Raw genomic sequence first — 25,486 nt, forward strand, 5'->3', positions numbered from 1 at the left:
GGTACTAGAACACTGTAAAAAATCAGGTGGCCTCAGAAAAAAATCATCATTATCTTCATCACTTCAAAGAGCCAAGAAGTTTTAGGTTTTTGGATCGACCTGTTACTACAAGGTTATATGGGGACACAAAAAAAAATGCATGAACATTTTACATGGGGACCTGATTTAAATAATATTTGCATAATTTACACAAGTTGCCATTCATTTGTGGGGACTTTGTGCAAGGTCCCCACAAATTAATGAAAAACTAATGTCTAATAGTTTGATGGGTCCCAATGTCTCCTGCTTGACACTTAAAGGGGCTGGATTGGGGTGATTAACCACAAAATGATTCTCAAGTTCAGCTGTGTCGACTGCTCACCTATCCCCCAAGGGATGGGGTCAAATGCAGAGAACAAATTTCACACACTTGGGTGAGAGACAGCTAATGGTACTTTAACCAACTATTAATCACAATCAACTGAGTGCATTTTACAACAAAAAAAAAATACTCGGAACAAATAAACTAGTCTTATTTGGTTTTTACTTCACAAGTACTTGTGTTGGCATACAAGTCAATTTAGTTGGACAACAAAGGCTTAAATGTTTAATGGCAAGTTAGCCAATCAAAACATGGGAATTTTGTACACTTTTTCCCCTCATCTTCAGTGAGTGAAACAAGCTGCAATAAACAAACCAGTTGCAATGCAGTTATGAACTTAATTTTAAACAATCTAACATTTTCTTCCCCAACAGAAAGAAATTTATAACATATCACAGACACTTAATTTTCCTTTTGTATGCAGTTATACGATTGTAAACATAGAACTTGAGGTGTTGCCAGTCCCGATTCTTCAGGGCTTCCCCTTCAGCTGCCAAACACTTTTCGCAGTCAGCCTTTGCTGGTACACGACATGATTTGATGAAAATACTCATCTGCCTTTCCACAGCCTGAACTTCGCTTTTTGTCCAAGGTTCCTTCCTCTTCTTGTCAGATTTACCTTTGGCATAGCAGAGAAATTTGAGAAATTTACATTTTTGTTAATCAAAGAACTGTCAGATTGTCTTACCTTAAATATAATTAGATTTTAGAGGTTCTCAGAATGAAATTACAGAGGAATATCAGAGACATTTGATTAAAAGAATATTCATAAATATTTACCAACGTTTACATTAGTTAACCATTTTAGTCTAGATTTTATGCTTTTTAAACTCCCTTCATATTCCTTATTTTCATCATCTACACAAACCTGGAAATCTCTGGTCCTGAAGAGCTACTACATTTTTTTTTTTTTTTTTTTTTTGGCTTTTCTGCCTTAACAACCACGTTTCCAGGTTCAGGTGTGTTTGACAAGTCATATCTTGAAGGATACTAATTAAAGAAAGGATTTAATCATGAAATTAAAACTGAAGTGAAATGTTGCATTGCCCTCGACTGAACACACCTAATCCTGGTATGGACAGCAGCATTATAAATCAAGTTAAAGTTTAGTATCAAACTCTACTTCTCTTAATGCTGCAGCCATTAAAATGTAACTAATTTGCACTTTGCCTCTGTATACACCAAGTATTATACAAATGTGCTAGACGTTTGCAAAAAAGCACATTGACCACAAATTTTTAATTACACAAAAAAATCAAAATTAAGTAAAGCTTTGCAAAAATTCAATAGGATATTTCTATATATATTCACCTTTCAGATTAGACTTTGGAGCAGTGAAACTTGAAGGAGTCTCATCCATGGAGGGTCCTTTCGATCTCTCTGGTGATTTAGATGGTAGCTCATTTCGGTCATTTGATGCAAATGAGCCTTCTGTAGTGGGTTCTGTGGGGGAAAAAAATACTTTTAGAAAAACATTTTTTTTTTTTTAACGTTCCATTGTCTATTTTTTAATATTTTGCAAGTGTGCATTAAATTCCTTGATCTCCTCACTGGCTAATTAGTTTTACAATCCTATGCATTTGGACTTCAGTATAAGCTACTTTAATAGCAGCAAATGATTACAGGAGAATGCATACCATCAACAGCAAACAAGTCATTTTCCTCATTTATGCGTCCTTCTTCAGTGATGGGAACTTCATCTGTAGAGTTTTACAAAAAAATAGGTTAGTAAAGAGTCCAAAACTAGTGGTTAAGCATTTTAGTAAAATTTAAAAACCAACCATCTGGGTCAATTCCAATCTCGTCCAAGTTTTTTCCATGAAACTCAGCCAGTCTTCCTTGCTCCAGAGCCATCAACACTTTGCTGACTTTGGCTAGTTGCAGGGTCTTTTCAGGTAGTCTGTAGAACTCCCGGTGAATTCTTATATCATGTCCCAGAAAGTTAGCCAACTGGTCCATCTCTGTATCAGTCATGTTTAGCACAGTTGAAAGGGTTGCAGCATGCTTCCGCAGTCTGGTAGATGTCAGTGACTCTGGGCATTTTGCACCACATATCTTAGAAAAATTCCGAAGGCAATCAGAACCTCTGAAATGTGTCAAGGCATCTGGTCTGGCAAACAAATAAATGTTCCCTTTCAGAACCCCAGAAGCATCTCTTTGCTTAACTAACAGTTCCAGTGCACACAACATCTTTGGGGTAAGTAGGACCGGAACAGGACGGCCTCGTTTTCCTCTGATGATAATTCTTGTAAAATGTCTGCAGAGCTTTTTTTCCACTTCAGAAAGTGCCCAGTCCACATCTTCATGGGAGTCAGAAAGGTCTCTCTTCTCAAATGCTGATAAAGGCATGCTTGACACCTCTCCTTCTCTGCGCCGATTAAAGAGAATTATCTGTGTCAAGCAAGTCTTTGACAGTTCTGACCAAGCCTTAGTGGAAGGGTTTGCAGAGAGTAAGCTGAACCACTCTTCTTGGACTTTATCAAGATGTGTGTGCAACTTTTGCACGTCTTCAGTAAATGGCATGAGAGTGGGAACATTCCACTTTGCTTCCCTGATGTTTCTTAATGCCGTTGCTGATATCATCTCATTCCACTTCTCTCGATGGACTTCCAGGAACTCACTAGCCTTCTTAACAAGCTCTTTGTCATCGGTAATTAAACCCTGAGCTTTTAAGAGCTTGCTGACTTTAACTAGTGTATTTCCAAGCTTGTTTGCTAGTGATGGGACAGAGAACTTGTTTTCTTCATCATCATACCCGCATGTAGCCTTGACAGCTTTCACTGTCTCAGGGTACTTCTTGGGGTTGATGAGATCTTCCATTTTTTTTAAAGTTGTGACTTTTCTGGCTTGATGTACAAGTCTTCCCATTTCTCGCATCTTCTCTCGAACATATTGCTGACTCTTTGCAGAAGTTCCGCCTTTATTTAACAGATGTTGTCCTAAATCTATGATGACAGTATCACTTTTTATTATGTTTGTGATTTCGTCAGGATTCATTGCACTGATTACCTTCCAAAGATGTTTGCTAATGTGTGAAGGGACTGGTCCAGTGAATGCACACAAAGCCTGAACACGATTTTTGCCAGGCTTTTTGGTGACAGTTCCCGGTTTAAGTGAACAAGTGCCCACGTGTCTCCATAACACATTTCGTTTGTAAAGTCCTTGACAGTATGCGCAGTGCATAAAGTCTTTACCTTGAATTTCTGCAGATGGTCGTTTAGATGCCACCAGTTTCCCGCTTCCAGCCTCCATAACAGCAGCATTGTGTGCAAAGTTTCCTTTGTTGCGAATGAAATCCAAATGCTTTTTCCTCTCTCTAGAGCCTTTTGGAAAGCTGAGAGCTTTAGCTACGTCACATTTATTAATATGAGCACGCTCAAGATGCCTGGCCATCTTAGCGTAAGGCTTATTACAATATAAGCAATAATGCTTTTTGTCATAAACCCTTTTTCCTCCTCTTTTTTGGCAAGCAGTAACAACAATATCATTATCATTCATACTTGAAGAGGGTTCTTCTTCTGCTCCCAAGTCATCAGGTATATCACTAAGTGGGTAATTACTTATGGATGTTGTAGAGTCGCAGATCTCTTCATTTAAAGGATTACTGACATTGGGTAAGTCATCCAGCTTAGGACGTTTTTCCCGACCCGGTGTTCTGAAGCTGCAATCACTGTCAGCATCACTTTCTGAGCTTGTATCTGGAATGTAAAGATCTGAACTTGAAGTGGAGTCATAAAGCTGATCAGGGTCCTCCAGATTCAGGTCTTGGAGCTTAAACAAACAAAAAGTTCAAGAGTAACAGTGCGTTCTGCAACAGCTGCGCTAAAGTAAAATAGAAACAAATGATGGCATTCATCTTTCTGCTATATGTTAGGGGAACATATTAAAAAAAACATAGTTAACCTGAAATAGAAATAAATGTCTAGAAATGTGAAATTAAACCTTTCATATTTTTTTAAGCCAACAGAAAATAGTAAGAGTTTAAAACTCACAATGACACTTTTAGTTCTTCTTAATCGTGGGACAAAAATCTCATCGTCAGGGTGCATCACAAGCTGCAGAGCACATACATACAGATTAAAAATGTTAGACAAGTTTATAGCATTACAAAATTTGTTACATTGTCAGTGAAAGCTTTAAATTTCTTATTTATATATATATATTTTTATATAAATTGAACAAGACTAGACTAGCCAATTGAAAAGAATAGTATACAAGAATAAAATCAACTTTGGAATATAGCAAAAAGCTAGATTTAGACACACCTGTAAATTTACATTAAGAAAAAATTAAGTTTTACCTCAGATGAAGATGTAATGTGCGATTCACTGGCTTTGTCTGTCCAGGGAACTGGCAGTGTTAGAGGATGGCCTTCTACTGCATTCATGCGAACACGATCCTTTGGTGACTGCAAGACATTTTTTTAAATTTAAAAAATATATATATATAAAACTTAATGTTTAGTGTAAGACTTAAAAGATGCTTGATAACAAACAGGTGTGTTAGCTTTAATTGTTCATTGAAAAAAAGTGTTATGGTATAAGAATTAGATGTTTTTTGATAATATGTAAAAATTAAAAATTCCTATTTTTATGAAAGTGAAAAAATTTGCAGATTATGGCCAAGACTACAATTTTACACAAATTGGATTGTACATCGTGGGGACCAGCTATATTCAACACAATCAGCCATAATAATTCCTCAAACTGTGTAACAGAAACCTGTCTTTTGGGGACGTAGTCAGAGTCAAAAATCGCAACAAATGTTCCATCAACGACCATTTATAAATTGCATAATCCAAATCTGTAGATAGCCACTTTTTCTCAAATATAACAGAACACATCAGCTGGTTAGACCCTCTTAACTGGTCAGATATTTCACATATGCGAGCAAAAAAGGTCTAAGGAACTCTCAAATTACAATCTAAACACAAACAGAGCAGTACCTGAAGGAAAGAGCTGCATAGTCCACTGGCATCATCTGTCTGGATTTCTGGCAGTGTTACAGGGTTGCCTTGTTCCACTGCATCCATGTGAAGACCATCTGTTGGTGACTATAAGATGAAAATATATTTACAAAAGATTTTTAAACAGAATTGAGGACTAAAAACTAACTAAATAGTCTATAATCTAAGGTATAATGATTGATAAAGCTGAATATTTAAAAAAAAAACAATGAATAAATAAATATATGACTCAAATAGAAATATGAATGATTTCAATAATTAGATATTGAGATAATTGGTAAAATTTTTAACCAAAGTATTGTGTTTTAAACAAATACTTGTGTATAATGGGGACCCGCTATTTTCAACACCATCACCCATATTATTTCCTCAAACTGTAACAGAAACCTGTCTTTTGGGGACGTCGTCAGAGTCAAAACTAAATTCAAACTAAAATCAAAAACCTACAAGTCTAAATGTTCAAAATCACAACAAATGTTCCATCAACGACCATTTATAAATTGCATAATCCAAATCTGTAGATAGCCACTTTTACTCAAATATAACAGAACACAATAGCTGGTTAGACCCTCTTAACTGGTCAGATAATTCACAAATGCGAGCAAAAAAGGTCTAAGGAACTCTCAAATTACAATCTAAACACAAACAGAGCTGTACCTGAAGGAAAGAGCTGCATAGTCCACTGGCATCATCTGTCTGGATCTCTGGCAGTGTTACAGGGTTGCCTTGTTCCACTGCATCCATGTGAAGACCATCTGTTGGTGACTATAAGATGAAAATATATTTACAAAAGATTTTTAAACAGAATTGAGGACTAAGAACTAACTAAATAGTCTATAATCTAAGGTATAATGATTGATAAAGCTGAATATTAAAAAAAAAACAATGAATAAATAAATATGACTCAAATAGAAATATGAATGATTTCAATAATTAGATATTGAGAAAATTGGTAAAATTTTTAACCAAAGTATTGTGTTTTAAACAAATACTTGTGTATAATGGGGACCAGCAATTTTCGACACCATCCCCCATATTATTTCCTCAAACTGTGTAACAGAAACCTGTCTTTTGGGGACGTCGTCAGAGTCAAAACTAAATTCAAACTAAAATCAAAAACCTACAGGTCTAAATGTTCAAAATCACAACAAATGTTCCATCAACGACCATTTATAAATTGCATAATCCAAATCTGTAGATAGCCACTTTTACTCAAATATAACAGAACACATCAGCTGGTTAGACCCTCTTAACTGGTCAGATATTTCACAAATGCGAGCAAAAAAGGTCTAAGGAACTCTCAAATTACAATCTAAACACAAACAGAGCTGTACCTGAAGGAAAGAGCTGCATAGTCCACTGGCATCATCTGTCTGGATCTCTGGCAGTGTTACAGGGTTGCCTTGTTCCACTGCATCCATGTGAAGACCATCTGTTGGTGACTATAAGATGAAAATATATTTACAAAAGATTTTTAAACAGAATTGAGGACTAAAAACTAACTAAATAGTCTATAATCTAAGGTATAATGATTGATAAAGCTGAATATTAAAAAAAAAACAATGAATAAATAAATATATGACTCAATAAATAGAAATATGAATGATTTTAATAATTAGATATTGAGAAAATTGGTAAATTTTTTAAACAAAGTATTGTGTTTTAAACAAATACTTGTGTATAATGGGGACCCGCTATTTTCAACACCATCACCCATATTATTTCCTCAAACTGTGTAACAGAAACCTGTCTTTTGGGGACGTCGTCAGAGTCAAAACTAAATTCAAACTAAAATCAAAAACCTACAAGTCTAAATGTTCAAATTCACAACAAATGTTCCATCAACGACCATTTATAGATTGCATAATCCAAATCTGTACATAGCCACTTTTACTCAAATATAACAGAACACATCAGCTGGTTAGACCCTCTTAACTGGTCAGATAATTCACAAATGCGAGCAAAAAAGGTCTAAGGAACTCTCAAATTACAATCTAAACACAAACAGAGCTGTACCTGAAGGAAAGAGCTGCATAGTCCACTGGCATCATCTGTCTGGATCTCTGGCAGTGTTACAGGGTTGCCTTGTTCCACTGCATCCATGTGAAGACCATCTGTTGGTGACTATAAGATGAAAATATATTTACAAAAGATTTTTAAACAGAATTGAGGACTAAAAACTAACTAAATAGTCTATAATCTAAGGTATAATGATTGATAAAGCTGAATATTTAAAAAAACAAAACAATGAATAAATAAATATATGACTCAAATAGAAATATGAATGATTTCAATAATTAGATATTGAGATAATTGGTAAAATTTTTAACCAAAGTATTGTGTTTTAAACAAATACTTGTGTATAATGGGGACCCGCTATTTTCAACACCATCACCCATATTATTTCCTCAAACTGTAACAGAAACCTGTCTTTTGGGGACGTCGTCAGAGTCAAAACTAAATTCAAACTAAAATCAAAAACCTACAAGTCTAAATGTTCAAAATCACAACAAATGTTCCATCAACGACCATTTATAAATTGCATAATCCAAATCTGTAGATAGCCACTTTTACTCAAATATAACAGAACACAATAGCTGGTTAGACCCTCTTAACTGGTCAGATAATTCACAAATGCGAGCAAAAAAGGTCTAAGGAACTCTCAAATTACAATCTAAACACAAACAGAGCTGTACCTGAAGGAAAGAGCTGCATAGTCCACTGGCATCATCTGTCTGGATCTCTGGCAGTGTTACAGGGTTGCCTTGTTCCACTGCATCCATGTGAAGACCATCTGTTGGTGACTATAAGATGAAAATATATTTACAAAAGATTTTTAAACAGAATTGAGGACTAAAAACTAACTAAATAGTCTATAATCTAAGGTATAATGATTGATAAAGCTGAATATTAAAAAAAAAACAATGAATAAATAAATATGACTCAAATAGAAATATGAATGATTTCAATAATTAGATATTGAGAAAATTGGTAAAATTTTTAACCAAAGTATTGTGTTTTAAACAAATACTTGTGTATAATGGGGACCAGCAATTTTCGACACCATCCCCCATATTATTTCCTCAAACTGTGTAACAGAAACCTGTCTTTTGGGGACGTCGTCAGAGTCAAAACTAAATTCAAACTAAAATCAAAAACCTACAGGTCTAAATGTTCAAAATCACAACAAATGTTCCATCAACGACCATTTATAAATTGCATAATCCAAATCTGTAGATAGCCACTTTTACTCAAATATAACAGAACACATCAGCTGGTTAGACCCTCTTAACTGGTCAGATATTTCACAAATGCGAGCAAAAAAGGTCTAAGGAACTCTCAAATTACAATCTAAACACAAACAGAGCTGTACCTGAAGGAAAGAGCTGCATAGTCCACTGGCATCATCTGTCTGGATCTCTGGCAGTGTTACAGGGTTGCCTTGTTCCACTGCATCCATGTGAAGACCATCTGTTGGTGACTATAAGATGAAAATATATTTACAAAAGATTTTTAAACAGAATTGAGGACTAAGAACTAACTAAATAGTCTATAATCTAAGGTATAATGATTGATAAAGCTGAATATTTAAAAAAACAAAACAATGAATAAATAAATATATGACTCAATAAATAGAAATATGAATGATTTTAATAATTAGATATTGAGAAAATTGGTAAATTTTTTAAACAAAGTATTGTGTTTTAAACAAATACTTGTGTATAATGGGGACCCGCTATTTTCAACACCATCACCCATATTATTTCCTCAAACTGTGTAACAGAAACCTGTCTTTTGGGGACGTCGTCAGAGTCAAAACTAAATTCAAACTAAAATCAAAAACCTACAAGTCTAAATGTTCAAAATCACAACAAATGTTCCATCAACGACGATTTATAAATTGCATAATCCAAATCTGTAGATAGCCACTTTTACTCAAATATAACAGAACACAATAGCTGGTTAGACCCTCTTAACTGGTCAGATAATTCACAAATGCGAGCAAAAAAGGTCTAAGGAACTCTCAAATTACAATCTAAACACAAACAGAGCTGTACCTGAAGGAAAGAGCTGCATAGTTCACTGGCATCATCTGTCTGGATCTCTGGCAGTGTTACAGGGTTGCCTTGTTCCACTGCATCCATGTGAAGACCATCTGTTGGTGACTATAAGATGAAAATATATTTACAAAAGATTTTTAAACAGAATTGAGGACTAAAAACTAACTAAATAGTCTATAATCTAAGGTATAATGATTGATAAAGCTGAATATTTAAAAAAACAAAACAATGAATAAATAAATATATGACTCAAATAGAAATATGAATGATTTCAATAATTAGATATTGAGATAATTGGTAAAATTTTTAACCAAAGTATTGTGTTTTAAACAAATACTTGTGTATAATGGGGACCCGCTATTTTCAACACCATCACCCATATTATTTCCTCAAACTGTAACAGAAACCTGTCTTTTGGGGACGTCGTCAGAGTCAAAACTAAATTCAAACTAAAATCAAAAACCTACAAGTCTAAATGTTCAAAATCACAACAAATGTTCCATCAACGACCATTTATAAATTGCATAATCCAAATCTGTAGATAGCCACTTTTACTCAAATATAACAGAACACAATAGCTGGTTAGACCCTCTTAACTGGTCAGATAATTCACAAATGCGAGCAAAAAAGGTCTAAGGAACTCTCAAATTACAATCTAAACACAAACAGAGCTGTACCTGAAGGAAAGAGCTGCATAGTCCACTGGCATCATCTGTCTGGATCTCTGGCAGTGTTACAGGGTTGCCTTGTTCCACTGCATCCATGTGAAGACCATCTGTTGGTGACTATAAGATGAAAATATATTTACAAAAGATTTTTAAACAGAATTGAGGACTAAAAACTAACTAAATAGTCTATAATCTAAGGTATAATGATTGATAAAGCTGAATATTAAAAAAAAAACAATGAATAAATAAATATGACTCAAATAGAAATATGAATGATTTCAATAATTAGATATTGAGAAAATTGGTAAAATTTTTAACCAAAGTATTGTGTTTTAAACAAATACTTGTGTATAATGGGGACCAGCAATTTTCGACACCATCCCCCATATTATTTCCTCAAACTGTGTAACAGAAACCTGTCTTTTGGGGACGTCGTCAGAGTCAAAACTAAATTCAAACTAAAATCAAAAACCTACAGGTCTAAATGTTCAAAATCACAACAAATGTTCCATCAACGACCATTTATAAATTGCATAATCCAAATCTGTAGATAGCCACTTTTACTCAAATATAACAGAACACATCAGCTGGTTAGACCCTCTTAACTGGTCAGATATTTCACAAATGCGAGCAAAAAAGGTCTAAGGAACTCTCAAATTACAATCTAAACACAAACAGAGCTGTACCTGAAGGAAAGAGCTGCATAGTCCACTGGCATCATCTGTCTGGATCTCTGGCAGTGTTACAGGGTTGCCTTGTTCCACTGCATCCATGTGAAGACCATCTGTTGGTGACTATAAGATGAAAATATATTTACAAAAGATTTTTAAACAGAATTGAGGACTAAGAACTAACTAAATAGTCTATAATCTAAGGTATAATGATTGATAAAGCTGAATATTTAAAAAAACAAAACAATGAATAAATAAATATATGACTCAATAAATAGAAATATGAATGATTTTAATAATTAGATATTGAGAAAATTGGTAAATTTTTTAAACAAAGTATTGTGTTTTAAACAAATACTTGTGTATAATGGGGACCCGCTATTTTCAACACCATCACCCATATTATTTCCTCAAACTGTGTAACAGAAACCTGTCTTTTGGGGACGTCGTCAGAGTCAAAACTAAATTCAAACTAAAATCAAAAACCTACAAGTCTAAATGTTCAAAATCACAACAAATGTTCCATCAACGACGATTTATAAATTGCATAATCCAAATCTGTAGATAGCCACTTTTACTCAAATATAACAGAACACAATAGCTGGTTAGACCCTCTTAACTGGTCAGATAATTCACAAATGCGAGCAAAAAAGGTCTAAGGAACTCTCAAATTACAATCTAAACACAAACAGAGCTGTACCTGAAGGAAAGAGCTGCATAGTTCACTGGCATCATCTGTCTGGATCTCTGGCAGTGTTACAGGGTTGCCTTGTTCCACTGCATCCATGTGAAGACCATCTGTTGGTGACTATAAGATGAAAATATATTTACAAAAGATTTTTAAACAGAATTGAGGACTAAAAACTAACTAAATAGTCTATAATCTAAGGTATAATGATTGATAAAGCTGAATATTTAAAAAAACAAAACAATGAATAAATAAATATATGACTCAAATAGAAATATGAATGATTTCAATAATTAGATATTGAGATAATTGGTAAAATTTTTAACCAAAGTATTGTGTTTTAAACAAATACTTGTGTATAATGGGGACCCGCTATTTTCAACACCATCACCCATATTATTTCCTCAAACTGTAACAGAAACCTGTCTTTTGGGGACGTCGTCAGAGTCAAAACTAAATTCAAACTAAAATCAAAAACCTACAAGTCTAAATGTTCAAAATCACAACAAATGTTCCATCAACGACCATTTATAAATTGCATAATCCAAATCTGTAGATAGCCACTTTTACTCAAATATAACAGAACACAATAGCTGGTTAGACCCTCTTAACTGGTCAGATAATTCACAAATGCGAGCAAAAAAGGTCTAAGGAACTCTCAAATTACAATCTAAACACAAACAGAGCTGTACCTGAAGGAAAGAGCTGCATAGTCCACTGGCATCATCTGTCTGGATCTCTGGCAGTGTTACAGGGTTGCCTTGTTCCACTGCATCCATGTGAAGACCATCTGTTGGTGACTATAAGATGAAAATATATTTACAAAAGATTTTTAAACAGAATTGAGGACTAAAAACTAACTAAATAGTCTATAATCTAAGGTATAATGATTGATAAAGCTGAATATTAAAAAAAAAACAATGAATAAATAAATATGACTCAAATAGAAATATGAATGATTTCAATAATTAGATATTGAGAAAATTGGTAAAATTTTTAACCAAAGTATTGTGTTTTAAACAAATACTTGTGTATAATGGGGACCAGCAATTTTCGACACCATCCCCCATATTATTTCCTCAAACTGTGTAACAGAAACCTGTCTTTTGGGGACGTCGTCAGAGTCAAAACTAAATTCAAACTAAAATCAAAAACCTACAGGTCTAAATGTTCAAAATCACAACAAATGTTCCATCAACGACCATTTATAAATTGCATAATCCAAATCTGTAGATAGCCACTTTTACTCAAATATAACAGAACACATCAGCTGGTTAGACCCTCTTAACTGGTCAGATATTTCACAAATGCGAGCAAAAAAGGTCTAAGGAACTCTCAAATTACAATCTAAACACAAACAGAGCTGTACCTGAAGGAAAGAGCTGCATAGTCCACTGGCATCATCTGTCTGGATCTCTGGCAGTGTTACAGGGTTGCCTTGTTCCACTGCATCCATGTGAAGACCATCTGTTGGTGACTATAAGATGAAAATATATTTACAAAAGATTTTTAAACAGAATTGAGGACTAAGAACTAACTAAATAGTCTATAATCTAAGGTATAATGATTGATAAAGCTGAATATTTAAAAAAACAAAACAATGAATAAATAAATATATGACTCAATAAATAGAAATATGAATGATTTTAATAATTAGATATTGAGAAAATTGGTAAATTTTTTAAACAAAGTATTGTGTTTTAAACAAATACTTGTGTATAATGGGGACCCGCTATTTTCAACACCATCACCCATATTATTTCCTCAAACTGTGTAACAGAAACCTGTCTTTTGGGGACGTCGTCAGAGTCAAAACTAAATTCAAACTAAAATCAAAAACCTACAAGTCTAAATGTTCAAAATCACAACAAATGTTCCATCAACGACCATTTATAAATTGCATAATCCAAATCTGTAGATAGCCACTTTTACTCAAATATAACAGAACACAATAGCTGGTTAGACCCTCTTAACTGGTCAGATAATTCACAAATGCGAGCAAAAAAGGTCTAAGGAACTCTCAAATTACAATCTAAACACAAACAGAGCTGTACCTGAAGGAAAGAGCTGCATAGTTCACTGGCATCATCTGTCTGGATCTCTGGCAGTGTTACAGGGTTGCCTTGTTCCACTGCATCCATGTGAAGACCATCTGTTGGTGACTATAAGATGAAAATATATTTACAAAAGATTTTTAAACAGAATTGAGGACTAAAAACTAACTAAATAGTCTATAATCTAAGGTATAATGATTGATAAAGCTGAATATTAAAAAAAAAACAATGAATAAATAAATATGACTCAAATAGAAATATGAATGATTTCAATAATTAGATATTGAGAAAATTGGTAAAATTTTTAACCAAAGTATTGTGTTTTAAACAAATACTTGTGTATAATGGGGACCAGCAATTTTCGACACCATCCCCCATATTATTTCCTCAAACTGTGTAACAGAAACCTGTCTTTTGGGGACGTCGTCAGAGTCAAAACTAAATTCAAACTAAAATCAAAAACCTACAGGTCTAAATGTTCAAAATCACAACAAATGTTCCATCAACGACCATTTATAAATTGCATAATCCAAATCTGTAGATAGCCACTTTTACTCAAATATAACAGAACACATCAGCTGGTTAGACCCTCTTAACTGGTCAGATATTTCACAAATGCGAGCAAAAAAGGTCTAAGGAACTCTCAAATTACAATCTAAACACAAACAGAGCTGTACCTGAAGGAAAGAGCTGCATAGTCCACTGGCATCATCTGTCTGGATCTCTGGCAGTGTTACAGGGTTGCCTTGTTCCACTGCATCCATGTGAAGACCATCTGTTGGTGACTATAAGATGAAAATATATTTACAAAAGATTTTTAAACAGAATTGAGGACTAAGAACTAACTAAATAGTCTATAATCTAAGGTATAATGATTGATAAAGCTGAATATTTAAAAAAACAATGAATAAATAAATATGACTCAAATAGAAATATGAATGATTTTAATAATTAGATATTGAGAAAATTGGTAAAATTTTTAAACAAAGTATTGTGTTTTAAACAAATACTTGTGTATAATGGGGACCAGCAATTTTCAACACCATCACCCATATTATTTCCTCAAACTGTGTAACAGAAACCTGTCTTTTGGGGACGTCGTCAGAGTCAAAACTAAATTCAAACTAAAATCAAAAACCTACAAGTCTAAATGTTCAAAATCACAACAAATGTTCCATCAACGACCATTTATAAATTGCATAATCCAAATCTGTAGATAGCCACTTTTACTCAAATATAACAGAACACATCAGCTGGTTAGACCCTCTTAACTGGTCAGATATTTCACAAATGCGAGCAAAAAAGGTCTAAGGAACTCTCAAATTACAATCTAAACACAAACAGAGCTGTACCTGAAGGAAAGAGCTGCATAGTCCACTGGCATCATCTGTCTGGATCTCTGGCAGTGTTACAGGGTTGCCTTGTTCCACTGCATCCATGTGAAGACCATCTGTTGGTGACTATAAGATGAAAATATATTTACAAAAGATTTTTAAACAGAATTGAGGACTAAAAACTAACTAAATAGTCTATAATCTAAGGTATAATGATTGATAAAGCTGAATATTTAAAAAAACAAAACAATGAATAAATAAATATATGACTCAATAAATAGAAATATGAATGATTTTAATAATTAGATATTGAGAAAATTGGTAAATTTTTTAACCAAAGTATTGTGTTTTAAACAAATACTTGTGTATAATGGGGACCAGCAATTTTCAACACCATCCCCCATATTATTTCCTCAAACTGTGTAACAGAAACCTGTCTTTTGGGGACGTCGTCAGAGTCAAAACTAAATTCAAACTAAAATCAAAAACCTACAGGTCTAAATGTTCAAAATCACAACAAATGTTCCATCAACGACCATTTATAAATTGCATAATCCAAATCTGTAGATAGCCACTTTTACTCAAATATAACAGAACACATCAGCTGGTTAGACCCTCTTAACTGGTCAGATATTTCACAAATGCGAGCAAAAAAGGTCTAAGGAACTCTCAAATTACAATCTAAACACAAACAGAGCTGTACCTGAAGGAAAGAGCTGCATAGTCCACTGGCATCATCTGTCTGGATCTCTGGCAGTGTTACAGGGTTGCCTTGTTCCACTGCATCCATGTGAAGACCATCTGTTGGTGACTATAAGATGAAAATATATTTACAAAAGATTTTTAAACAGAATTGAGGACTAAAAACTAACTAAATAGTCTATAATCTAAGGTATAATGATTGATAAAGCTGAATATTTAAAAAAACAAAACAATGAATAAATAAATATATGACTCAATAAATAGAAATATGAATGATTTTAATAATTAGATATTGAGAAAATTGGTAAAAATTTTAACCAAAGTATTGTGTTTTAAACAAATACTTGTGTATAATGGGGACCCGCTATTTTCAACACCATCCCCCATATTATTTTGTCAAACTGTGTAACAGAAACCTGTCTTTTGGGGACTTTGTTAAAGTCAAACGCAAACAAAGAACTATATGATTTTTAAATAAAATGTAATTACTAATTATTTTCACTGTAGGAAATGGATAAACTTGACAGATAAATAACTTAAAACATTTGTTTGAAACAGTCCCGAATAAAGTCCTAACTCTTTTCACACACGCCCTTCACAGTATCCACTCAAATTGTGTGTAAGGCTTTTAATTACTTTGAATACATAAATTAAGTCATGTAAATGTACTAAGGAAATCTTGCCTTGTTTCCACTTTAAAGTTTCATTCTAGAAAAATGTTTAGTATGGTTCACGAAAGAGTGGCTTAGAACACGTTTTCAAGTTTAGAGTACAAGTAGAGAGGGTGCATGAGTAAAATTAACAGTGAAACCGTTCTAGAGCTAGGTTTAGTCTAATTACTATATCTAGTAACTGTTTCATATATGTTTTTTTAAGCTATAACCCCTATTTTTTTTTTTTTTACAAATAATATAAATTTACAAATGCTGTAGTTGGAGCCACCTCTAGTAAGTAATGCAGAATACCTTTGTTCTCCATGGGCAGTCATTGCCTCCATAGTCGTATGTAATTTCTTCTCCTTCTTGAATGTTGTGTAAGGCAAATAGACAAAGGTGTGGCACTCCATTCACATCAATTTTTTTCATTTTACTATTTGGGCATCTGTGCTCATCGTTAACAAACCGTCCAAGAGAGCCATCTTCTCTAGAGGCATCAATGCTGTTAAAAAAAAGAATACATTTTTTCACACCAAACATAGAAAATGGATATAATTTTAGCTAACATTTGTCATCTCCATTAATACTGATCCATAAATATTATGCAAACTCTAAACATACCACCATATTTTCTCCTTCCATCTAAAGGCAAACATGAAAGTTGCACAGGAATGATGGTAAACTCTTTTTCTTCTTTCACATTCTTTTTCATTTATCATGTCACCTCTGTATTCCACAATAAAATCTCCTTTGTTGAATGGATGTGTAGCAAATACACCACGCCCTGTAAAACCAAAACAAATAAAAATAAAAATCAGTTGATGAAAAGGCCTTTAATGAGATGATCATTATGTGACTGACACATCTTGTAAGTCAACAAGGCTTCCTAATCCTGAAGATCAACCCCCCTGCCTGTTTATTCTAGCTGTATTTCATGCTGCTCATTGCCTAGAACAGGTGTGCTCCCTCAATCAGGATGAGCATCAAAAAGTAAGGGGCTAAAAAACAGGCAGGGTGATGGATCTCCATGACCAGGATTGAGCAGCTCTGTTTAAAAAGTAACCATGGGCTCACACTGCATGTAATAAAGCGGAGGTGCAGTCGCCGGAGTCTTTTCGGAACTTAAAAAGTGCGAGAGGCACTCCCACAGCATCCAGTCCGGTCTGGCCTCTCCTGCAATTCAAATCCGTGCTGTTGGCTTAAAATTTTGGCCGAACGCCAGAGCGACCCAGAGCTCAAATAAAACTACCTAAACCGTAACTCATGCGAGCGAGTGTACAGTGCATCCAGTACATTTTTCAAAATAAAAACTATTTACTTGTACACACTATGTGTAAATTTATGCTGACACAAGGTCACAAAGGGTGTGGTACCGCGTCATTTTGGTAATTTAACAGCATGGACAATGAGAGGCTGATCACAGAGGTCCAGAACTACCCCATCCTTTATGATACTGTTCATGCTTTTTATAAGGATGACAAAAAGGATATAGCCTGGGCTGTAGCAGGACTGCAGCCATCTTTAGCCAATGCGAGTCATCTGCCATAGCTCCGATGACTGCAGCGGAGCAGTGGTCACTGGATGCAGTGTGAGCCAGGGTAACATAACACAAGTTCAAAGAACACATCCTCACCTTTAACTGCATTGATGAACTTCACCTCTAGTTTTCCTGTTTTGTCAGTCTTTGTGATAACATGATGCATTGCATCCTTCTGCGGGCTAATGCGTGGTGCCATTCTAAACTGCATGAGAGACAATAGTGATTAATTTGTCTTTTCATGCATCCTAGGTATTGCACAGCAAAAGATTGTTACACAAATCACATCACTTCACACATACCTAGTTCAACACAAACTTGTATAAATAACAATTTATATTTACCAAATCCACTTTTTAAAGAGTAAGAGGGATACAGGGAACTACAAGCTGACTTGCTGAACTTTATCCTCTGTTGTAACACGTTAAGTCTACAGCTCGATCTCTCTGATTAAAACGGAGTTCTGCTGACTTACGTTTCATGCGCGTTTTAAATCAATCCTCTGAACTACTGTCTGCGGCCGGGTTCCGTCACTCACGCGGAGCGGCTCATCACTGCAGGCCTTCAGCAGATCATCTTTTCAGCTGCTCATTTTTGGACAGTTTGTCCCCACAAATCATATCCGCAGCGTCGTCTGTGTATTTCATCCCTACTGAGCGTCAACGCGACACAGGTGTTCGCCTGCTCTGACGTAATTAATGCTCCAATGTCGGCTCGTCGCACGTGCAGGGGAAAAAGGCACCCACAGTAAACCCGTTTCCTCACAAATATTTAAGCAGAAACGAACAGAGAGGAAATGTGCAGCGTATGTCCCGTTTTCGAACGAGTCGCGCGGCCACCTATTAAGTTTAAGCTAATATCTGCAAAGTTTTTCTGACATGAAAAACACGGCAGAAACACTGAAAAACAGGGAAACCTGACCAGTTCGTCAAAAACAACTTCAAATAATGCGTACCAGCAAAGCACATGATTAAAAAATAGCAATTAAAGCGCTTTTTACCGTGTCTTGCTCCAACTTTTTGAGGAAGATTACTCCCGTGAAACCATCTTGCCTCCCATCACGATGCACCTGCGCGAGCTCTGTGGGTCACGTGACTGTTTTAAAGCGCGAGCAAAACATATACGTTGCTTGAATTACTCTACAATCGTTGAAACTTAATTAATTTACTCATATTTTTACAATAAATGAAATATCTCTGTATTTTAGGAGCTCTGAAAAATTGATATTTAATATTGTAGTTGTGGTGTTACCCTCCTTACCTTTGGGCTTCACACCCAATAGGCTTTGCAGCTGACTATTCTGTATGTCTATGGTGATTTTGCCCTCCTTATTCAGTTGGCAAATAAGTGAATAAAGCTTTACAGTCAGAAGACAAGACGTGTCTCTTCATCATTTGCCCATAGTGTTCAAAAGAAACATGTAACATTAACACTTTTTAAAAAAAAAAAACATAGATGTGATTTGGGAAACATTGTTTAACCTGTATGGTTTTGTTAAATAATGTTTCATCCAATATGAAAATCACCTTCATTTATTCTTTTTTTATTTATTCTTCTTTTTACTTATGTGGGAAACGTCTTTGTGGTATTATTGTATTGCAGTGTCTTTCTCCTTTTCTTATGGGTCCATTATACTCTGCTTTCATCTTGATTTCTGAATCAAAAACTCTTACCTTTGTTCAATGAATTCTTAACTATCAGTCCTCTAAGGGCTACTTTTCCCTTGCAGAAGTTTTCAGGCGATACAGTGGCCTGCATCAAGGGGTGGAGGTGGGGGTGGACAGGCGGCTTGTGGAGGACTTTGAGGCCTGGAGGAGGAAGAATCAGCTGCAGCTGAATATCCAGAAGACCAAAAAATGATCCTGGACTTCAAAAAAAGCCTCAAACACCTCAAACCAGATATATTGAGGGAGACAGCATGGAGATGGTACAGTACCTGTGGGTCTTGTTGGATAACAAGCTAGACTGGACCACCTATACAAGAAGAGCCAGTCCAGGCTGCGGTGTGCTGGTGCAGCACCAGTAAGAAGAACATCTCCCGGATGAATAAATTAATATATAAGGCCAGCTCCATGGTAGGACTGAAACTGCCCCAGTGGAGGACGTGGCTGAGCAGAGGATTTCTTTCAAGTTCAGAGCCATTGTGACCAATCCCTCACAACTGCAGCACCAAACCTTCACTGGGAAGAAGAGTGTATTCAGCAGAGGTCTAATATTTACAGATCAGTGTGAACTAGATCAGTTTTAATGGTTTTACTGTAGTAGATTTTAATATCTGAATATGTTATGGATTTATTATATATTTTAAATCTATTAATATTTTTAACCAATAGATTTTAATGGTTTGGTATGGATTTATTTTTCTTTTTTCTTTTATTGCATGTGTTGAATGGAAGCAGCTGGTCGCTTTGTAATTTCGGGATTAATGAAGCTTCATCTCTTCTTTTTCTACAGCCTTCATGGCAAATACTGAATGGACATTAAACTCCTGCTATTGATTATCATGGAAGTACTGCTGGAATGAAGAGAAATAACAAAAGTGATCTGGCGCTGATAGATCCACGTGGAGGCAAAATGTACAGCAGGAAAAAGATACAGATGACGAGCTTGATTGAACTTGGGAATGGCACAGTAGAATCAGAGGGAAACAAGGTAAAGGCTCTGGGATGATTGTGGAGCACGACATTGTTTTCTTTAAGTCTTCACAAGAGTTTCACAAACTGTTGCTGGTGTTTTGGCCTCCATGCAGATCTCTAGAAGTTGTGATGTTTCGGGGTTGAGACTTTCAATCCCCTTTCAAAGATTTTCAATTCAATTCAACTTTATTTTTATAGCCCAATATTACAACAGTATTAAACTCAATAGGCTTCACACTGGTATTTGTATACTAAACATGAAATCATAAAGAGCATAAAGTCATAGAATTCAATAGGTAATGGCTAAACTAAACAGACTAGGACTTATATAGACATATCCCCACCTTCTCAGTAAGGAAAAAACCCTTAACCCTTGTGCTATCTTAGATGACAACACCCTTACACTGACGTGTTCTTCCTACCATGACAAAAGTAGATAAAGGTGGAAAGATTTCACGTAATCCATGGACACCAGTGAAGATCACAAATCATTGAAGAAAAAAGGTTTAGCGCACTGTCTAGTGGGTCTAGATGACCCATTCCCAATGTTAAAGTGCCTAGGATAACACAAGGGTTACGTTGGAGGTGTGAGGGGCTGTAAGCTAGCAGGAGAATGTATGAAAACAGTGAGCTTTTCAGTCACAGGGAGGGCGGGGTTATTTCATGCTAACAATCCCGCCCACAGTTCAGAGGTAAAAGTTTAAAGAAATTGTGCCGGTTCTGCAAAACTATCCCCTAGAAAATGACTTTTTAAATTTTGGCTAAAAACTGCATACTAATCATTAAAAAACACTGGAAATGCTTAAAAAAAAGATCAAAAGAAGATCGGAGTGGGTCTTTGGCTTGGCTGGATTTTGCTGATGGTTTGGCTGTATGACAGACTTCCGTCCTTTGCCTGGACAGACAGGCGATTTACCAGAACTCTTAGTGAAGAATTAGCTTATCTTACTCTACAACTACCTGTTTAAATAGTCCATATGGAGGTTTCATCCAGATGAAGTTGGGGTACGGCTGGGAGCCAGGGAAGTGAAGTTAACATATTACTCCTTTAGGAGTAATATGTTAGCTTCACTCTTCTGCTAGTTCCTGCTAACAATCTTGCTGCTGCATTTTGAACAAGCTAAAGACTTTTTAAGAAACTTTTAGGACACGCTGATAGCAAAGAGTTACAGTAATCCAGCCTAGACAAAACAAATGCATGGATGAGCTTTCCAGCATTACATTTGGATACTATATGTCTGATCTTATTGATATTGCACAGGGGAAAAGAATGCAGTTTTACTAGCCTGTGATATTTAAGCCTTAAACGATAAATCCTGGTCAAAGTTAGGTTTCTAACTTTGGAATTGTTGGCTATATTTATGCCATCCAGGGAGACTATCTGATCAGATAGAGCATATCTGAAGTTTTTAGGACCTTGTACTATGACCTAAGTTTTTTTCTAGGTTTAGGAGGAGGTAATTAATTGTCATCCAGGTCTTGATTTCACCGATGCAGGCATTTCGTTTCTCTATATGGCCATTCTGATCAGGTTTAATGGATTAACAAAACAGCTTATCAGCCACACAACAGTGAAAATTAATATTGTTCTTCCTGATTATGTTTTCCAAGGGCACCATGTAAAGCATAAACATGATCGGTCCAAGAATTGAGCCCAGTGGGACTCCATAGGTAACTCAAATGCAATGAGAGGACTGTCCATTTATGTTAACAAACGATTGTGGATAAACAGGATTCAGGCCACTTGAGGGTGTTCTTTGGATGCAACTCAGTGTAGCAGGATGAGCTAATTGAGTTTCAGCACAGGTGTAGTTACTCCCATCTTGGTGCTGCTAATGAGCATCTGGCCACCTATAAAATGTGACTGAGCGGGCTCGCCATCAACTTTGGCTGAGACTGCCTCTCTCCTTCGGGTTTCTGCTTCTCTGTCGGTGCAGTGCAGTGGTAATCACAATTTGTTGTTGCACAGCGGATCTCCATGTGACTAGAAAAAAAGGTGAATAGGAATGGACCGCATCGCTTCCCATAGCTTCCTTCAGATGATATCACAGCACTGATTTGGTCTTTGGTGCAGAACCAGCTACTGCTTATTATGGGTCTTGTGGCCTTTGTCGGGATTAACTGCAGATGCTTCACGTGTTTGTCCCATCAATCCAAGATGGCAGCAGCAAGTCCTATGCCTGTTTTATGTCTGTCTGTTTTTCTCCAGTTTTTCCCAGTTTTAATCGATTTTAGAGCATTTTTATTTTTGAAAACGTGGCAATTCTGTTTTATCATCTGATATATTTGTGGACTGTGGATCTATACTACTACCCTGTTTTGTGAGCTGCCCTGTGATTTTGAATTGCCTCACTTGCTCTGGGGCCTGTACCACCCAGCCTGAGCCTGCTATTTCACTGTGGGTCTGGTGCAAACCGGCTTGAGCCTGCTACCTAACTCTGGGGCCTGTGCCACCCGGCTCGAACTTGCTACATCACTCTGGGACCTGTGTTAACCGGCTTGAGCCTGCTGCATTCACTCTGGGACCTGAACTAATCTGGCTTGAGCCTGTTACATCATTCTGGGGTCTATACTAACTGGCTTGAGCCTGCTACCTCGCTCTGGGTCCTGTGCTAACCAGCTTGAGCCTGCTACATCCCTCTGGGGCCTGTGCTAACTGACTTGAGTCTGCTACGTCACTCTGGGACCTGTGTTGCCAGCTGGAGCCTTCTGTACTACTCTGAGGTCTGTGCTGCTTCTAATATCCAATCACTCAAAGTCAACATTAAGTTGTGGACAATGGCATAAGTTACAACTTTATTTTGTTTCCTGGTTGTGTGGGACCTGGGGTTGAGTTATCATCCCTGGGTGAGAACTACTAACAATGCATTTAGCCTGTGGGACATTGGTCATGGATACACTCAAGCTAATCCTGCTGTTCAACCTGCGCAACTACCAATTCACCTGGCACAGGACATGAATTTATCATCTGCTCTGCCCAGAGATTTACCTAAACTTCAAAGTGTTCTAGCTTTGCATTTTTTAAACAAGAGACTTTGTTTGGTATCATCCTCCCACAAGACAGACTCAAAATGTAAGGCAATGAGGCACCGTTTTTGATTGTTTTGCTTTTACTTCTGTCTGGCAATGTGCAACCTAACCCTGGTCCTGAGCTACAGTGTACACAGACACCATCCGACTTTAAAGCCATGTCAGGGCTCAAATTTGTCCATCTAAATGTGCGCAGCTTGTTATCTTGTTATCAATTTGGAAATCAGCTTTTGTTATCCCTTTATTTCAAAGGTGACCCAGCAATTTTAGCTTTACAGACCTATATCTAATCTATCACTATTGTGCAAAATTCTTGAATATCTTGTAAGTGAGGAATTAAAAGACTTTTTATTTTCCAATTCAATCTTGGCAAAAATATCAGTCAGGCTTTAGAAAAAAACATAGCACTGGAACAACTGCAATGAAGGTGATAAATGAATTATTGTTGCTCTTTACAAGAAACAATATTGTGCATCGCTTTTTATTGTTCTGTCAAAAGCATTTGATATTGTCGATCATGGTGTTTTAAAGAGAAGACTTCTTCGGTCAGGATTGTCAGAGCAAGCAGTTGATTGGGTCTCTTATTATCTGAGTAATAGAACCCTGTGCATTAAATATGAAGGTCTATGTTCTGAATGTGTTACTGTCCGCAGGGGAGTTACACAGGGTTCTATATCAGGTCCCCTCCTATTCATTATTTATATCAATAATTTGGGGCTAAATGTATCTGATGCTAATATACATTTTTATGCTGATGGCACAGTTATTTATTGCTGTGGAACAATTCTTGATCGGCCATTGAATCCTTGCAGAAAGCCTTTGGTGCTGTCTAGCAATCTTTACTTCAACTAAAATTAGTTCTCATTGCTGATAAAACCAAGCTTATGTTGTTTTCTAATTGTAAGAAGATGCCTGATACAATTCCCACTGTGTCCACTCTTGAAGGAAACAACATAGAGGTCGTTCATGAGTATAAATACCTTGGTGTATTGATTGATGACTCCCTCACTTTTAAACCTCATGTGGAGAATCTTGTCAAGAAACTGAGACTAAAATTGGGTTTTTATGTTCGAAACAAGCTGTGTTTTTCATTTAAAGTAAAGAAGCAACTTGTAGCTGTGACTTTCCTCTCTGTGAAGGATTATGGAGACCTGTTTTAAATGAATGCTTCAGTTCAATGTCTTCGAATGATTGACATGGTTTATCATTCTTCTCTGAGGTTCATTACTAACTGTAAAACAATGACACATCACTGTGAGTTGTATTCTCGAGTGGGATGGCCTGCCCTGGCCATACGTAGGAGGAGTCATTGGTACACTTTTTATTTATAAGGCACTGCTTGGACTAATGCCGACCTACATATGTTCCTTACTGTCACAGAGAAGGGCTAATTCTTATTATCTTGGTTCACATGATCATGTGTTGCTCTCTGTTCCATTTGCTCGCACCGGACTGGGCAAAAAGGCTTTTGTCCACTCTGCACCTTATGCATGGAACATGTTGCAGAAGGACTGGAACTTGATTGAGTTGATTTCCTTGAATGCTTTTAAATTTAAACTGGGAAGTCTCAAGGCTGACTCCATAACATGCACTTGTTTTTCATAATCGGTTTGTTATTTCCCGTTATTTTGCTCTTTGTAATTGTGTAACTGTATTTTAGTTGCTGCCGCTTGTCCAGGACTCTCTTAGGTTTTTAATCTCAACGGGACTTTCCTGGTTAAATAAAGGTTAAAAAAATAAATAAATCTGTACCACCGTCCTGCTGGGTCAGCCGCTGAGTAGCGGCGTCTCCTCTCCCACTGTGAAGCTGGTCACGTGGCTGCGCAGGTGCCCCTGGGATTCATGTCATTTCTACCTATCTCCGTGAGAATCTATCTTTAAAAAGCATACTGGCTATGTTGTTTTTAATTGGTTGATTATTGGTTTTACTGGGTTTGTATGCCAATAAGTGGCTAATGCTTTGTTTTTTGTTTCAGAGCTGCCTGAAACTGTAACTTGTATGCAAGTGGAGGTTTACTCTCTTTTTTTGTGTGGTTTTTGAGTAAACAGCTCTGTTTTTAGGGGAGTTCTAGGCCATTAGTGGTTTTATCCTAGTGTGCCTGAAGAGCTCACATTGCCACAT

At 36.2% G+C, this 25,486-nt stretch overlaps 3 protein-coding genes across 8 annotated transcripts in view; 1 reads left to right on the forward strand and 2 right to left on the reverse strand.

Moving 5' to 3' along the window:
• The window catches only part of LOC105357660 (NACHT, LRR and PYD domains-containing protein 12), a 243,950-nt gene that overhangs the window by 174,724 nt on the left and 43,740 nt on the right, over window positions 1-25,486 (forward strand). The window lies entirely within an intron of this gene.
• LOC110013798 (gastrula zinc finger protein XlCGF28.1) overlaps window positions 1-25,486 on the reverse strand; it is a 989,290-nt gene that overhangs the window by 44,143 nt on the left and 919,661 nt on the right. The gene's annotated exons all lie outside the window — the stretch shown is intronic.
• LOC105358446 lies at window positions 507-20,243 on the reverse strand. Of its 3 annotated transcripts, none has more exons than XM_023961755.1 (26): window positions 18,699-20,243; window positions 17,795-17,903; window positions 16,783-16,945; window positions 16,471-16,663; window positions 15,507-15,614; window positions 14,822-14,929; window positions 14,147-14,254; window positions 13,470-13,577; window positions 12,785-12,892; window positions 12,108-12,215; window positions 11,428-11,535; window positions 10,743-10,850; window positions 10,066-10,173; window positions 9,386-9,493; window positions 8,701-8,808; window positions 8,024-8,131; window positions 7,344-7,451; window positions 6,662-6,769; window positions 5,985-6,092; window positions 5,307-5,414; window positions 4,662-4,769; window positions 4,354-4,416; window positions 2,143-4,132; window positions 1,999-2,061; window positions 1,673-1,804; window positions 507-980 (listed from the first exon to the last, which is right to left on the reverse strand). In XM_023961755.1, the coding sequence occupies exons 2-26, from the start codon at window positions 17,895-17,897 to the stop codon at window positions 754-756; spliced, it is 4,770 nt and encodes a 1,589-aa protein (XP_023817523.1). In that variant the 5' UTR covers window positions 17,898-17,903; window positions 18,699-20,243; the 3' UTR covers window positions 507-753. The 3 variants fall into 3 exon arrangements, with proteins under 3 accessions (XP_023817523.1, XP_023817526.1, XP_023817513.1); XM_023961758.1 differs by having other exon boundaries at window positions 16,471-16,526; window positions 16,628-16,663; window positions 17,795-20,243; XM_023961745.1 differs by having other exon boundaries at window positions 17,795-20,243.

This window comes from Oryzias latipes, chromosome 2 (assembly GCF_002234675.1).
Source record: "Oryzias latipes chromosome 2, ASM223467v1".
NCBI classification, from domain to species: domain Eukaryota; kingdom Metazoa; phylum Chordata; class Actinopteri; order Beloniformes; family Adrianichthyidae; genus Oryzias; species Oryzias latipes.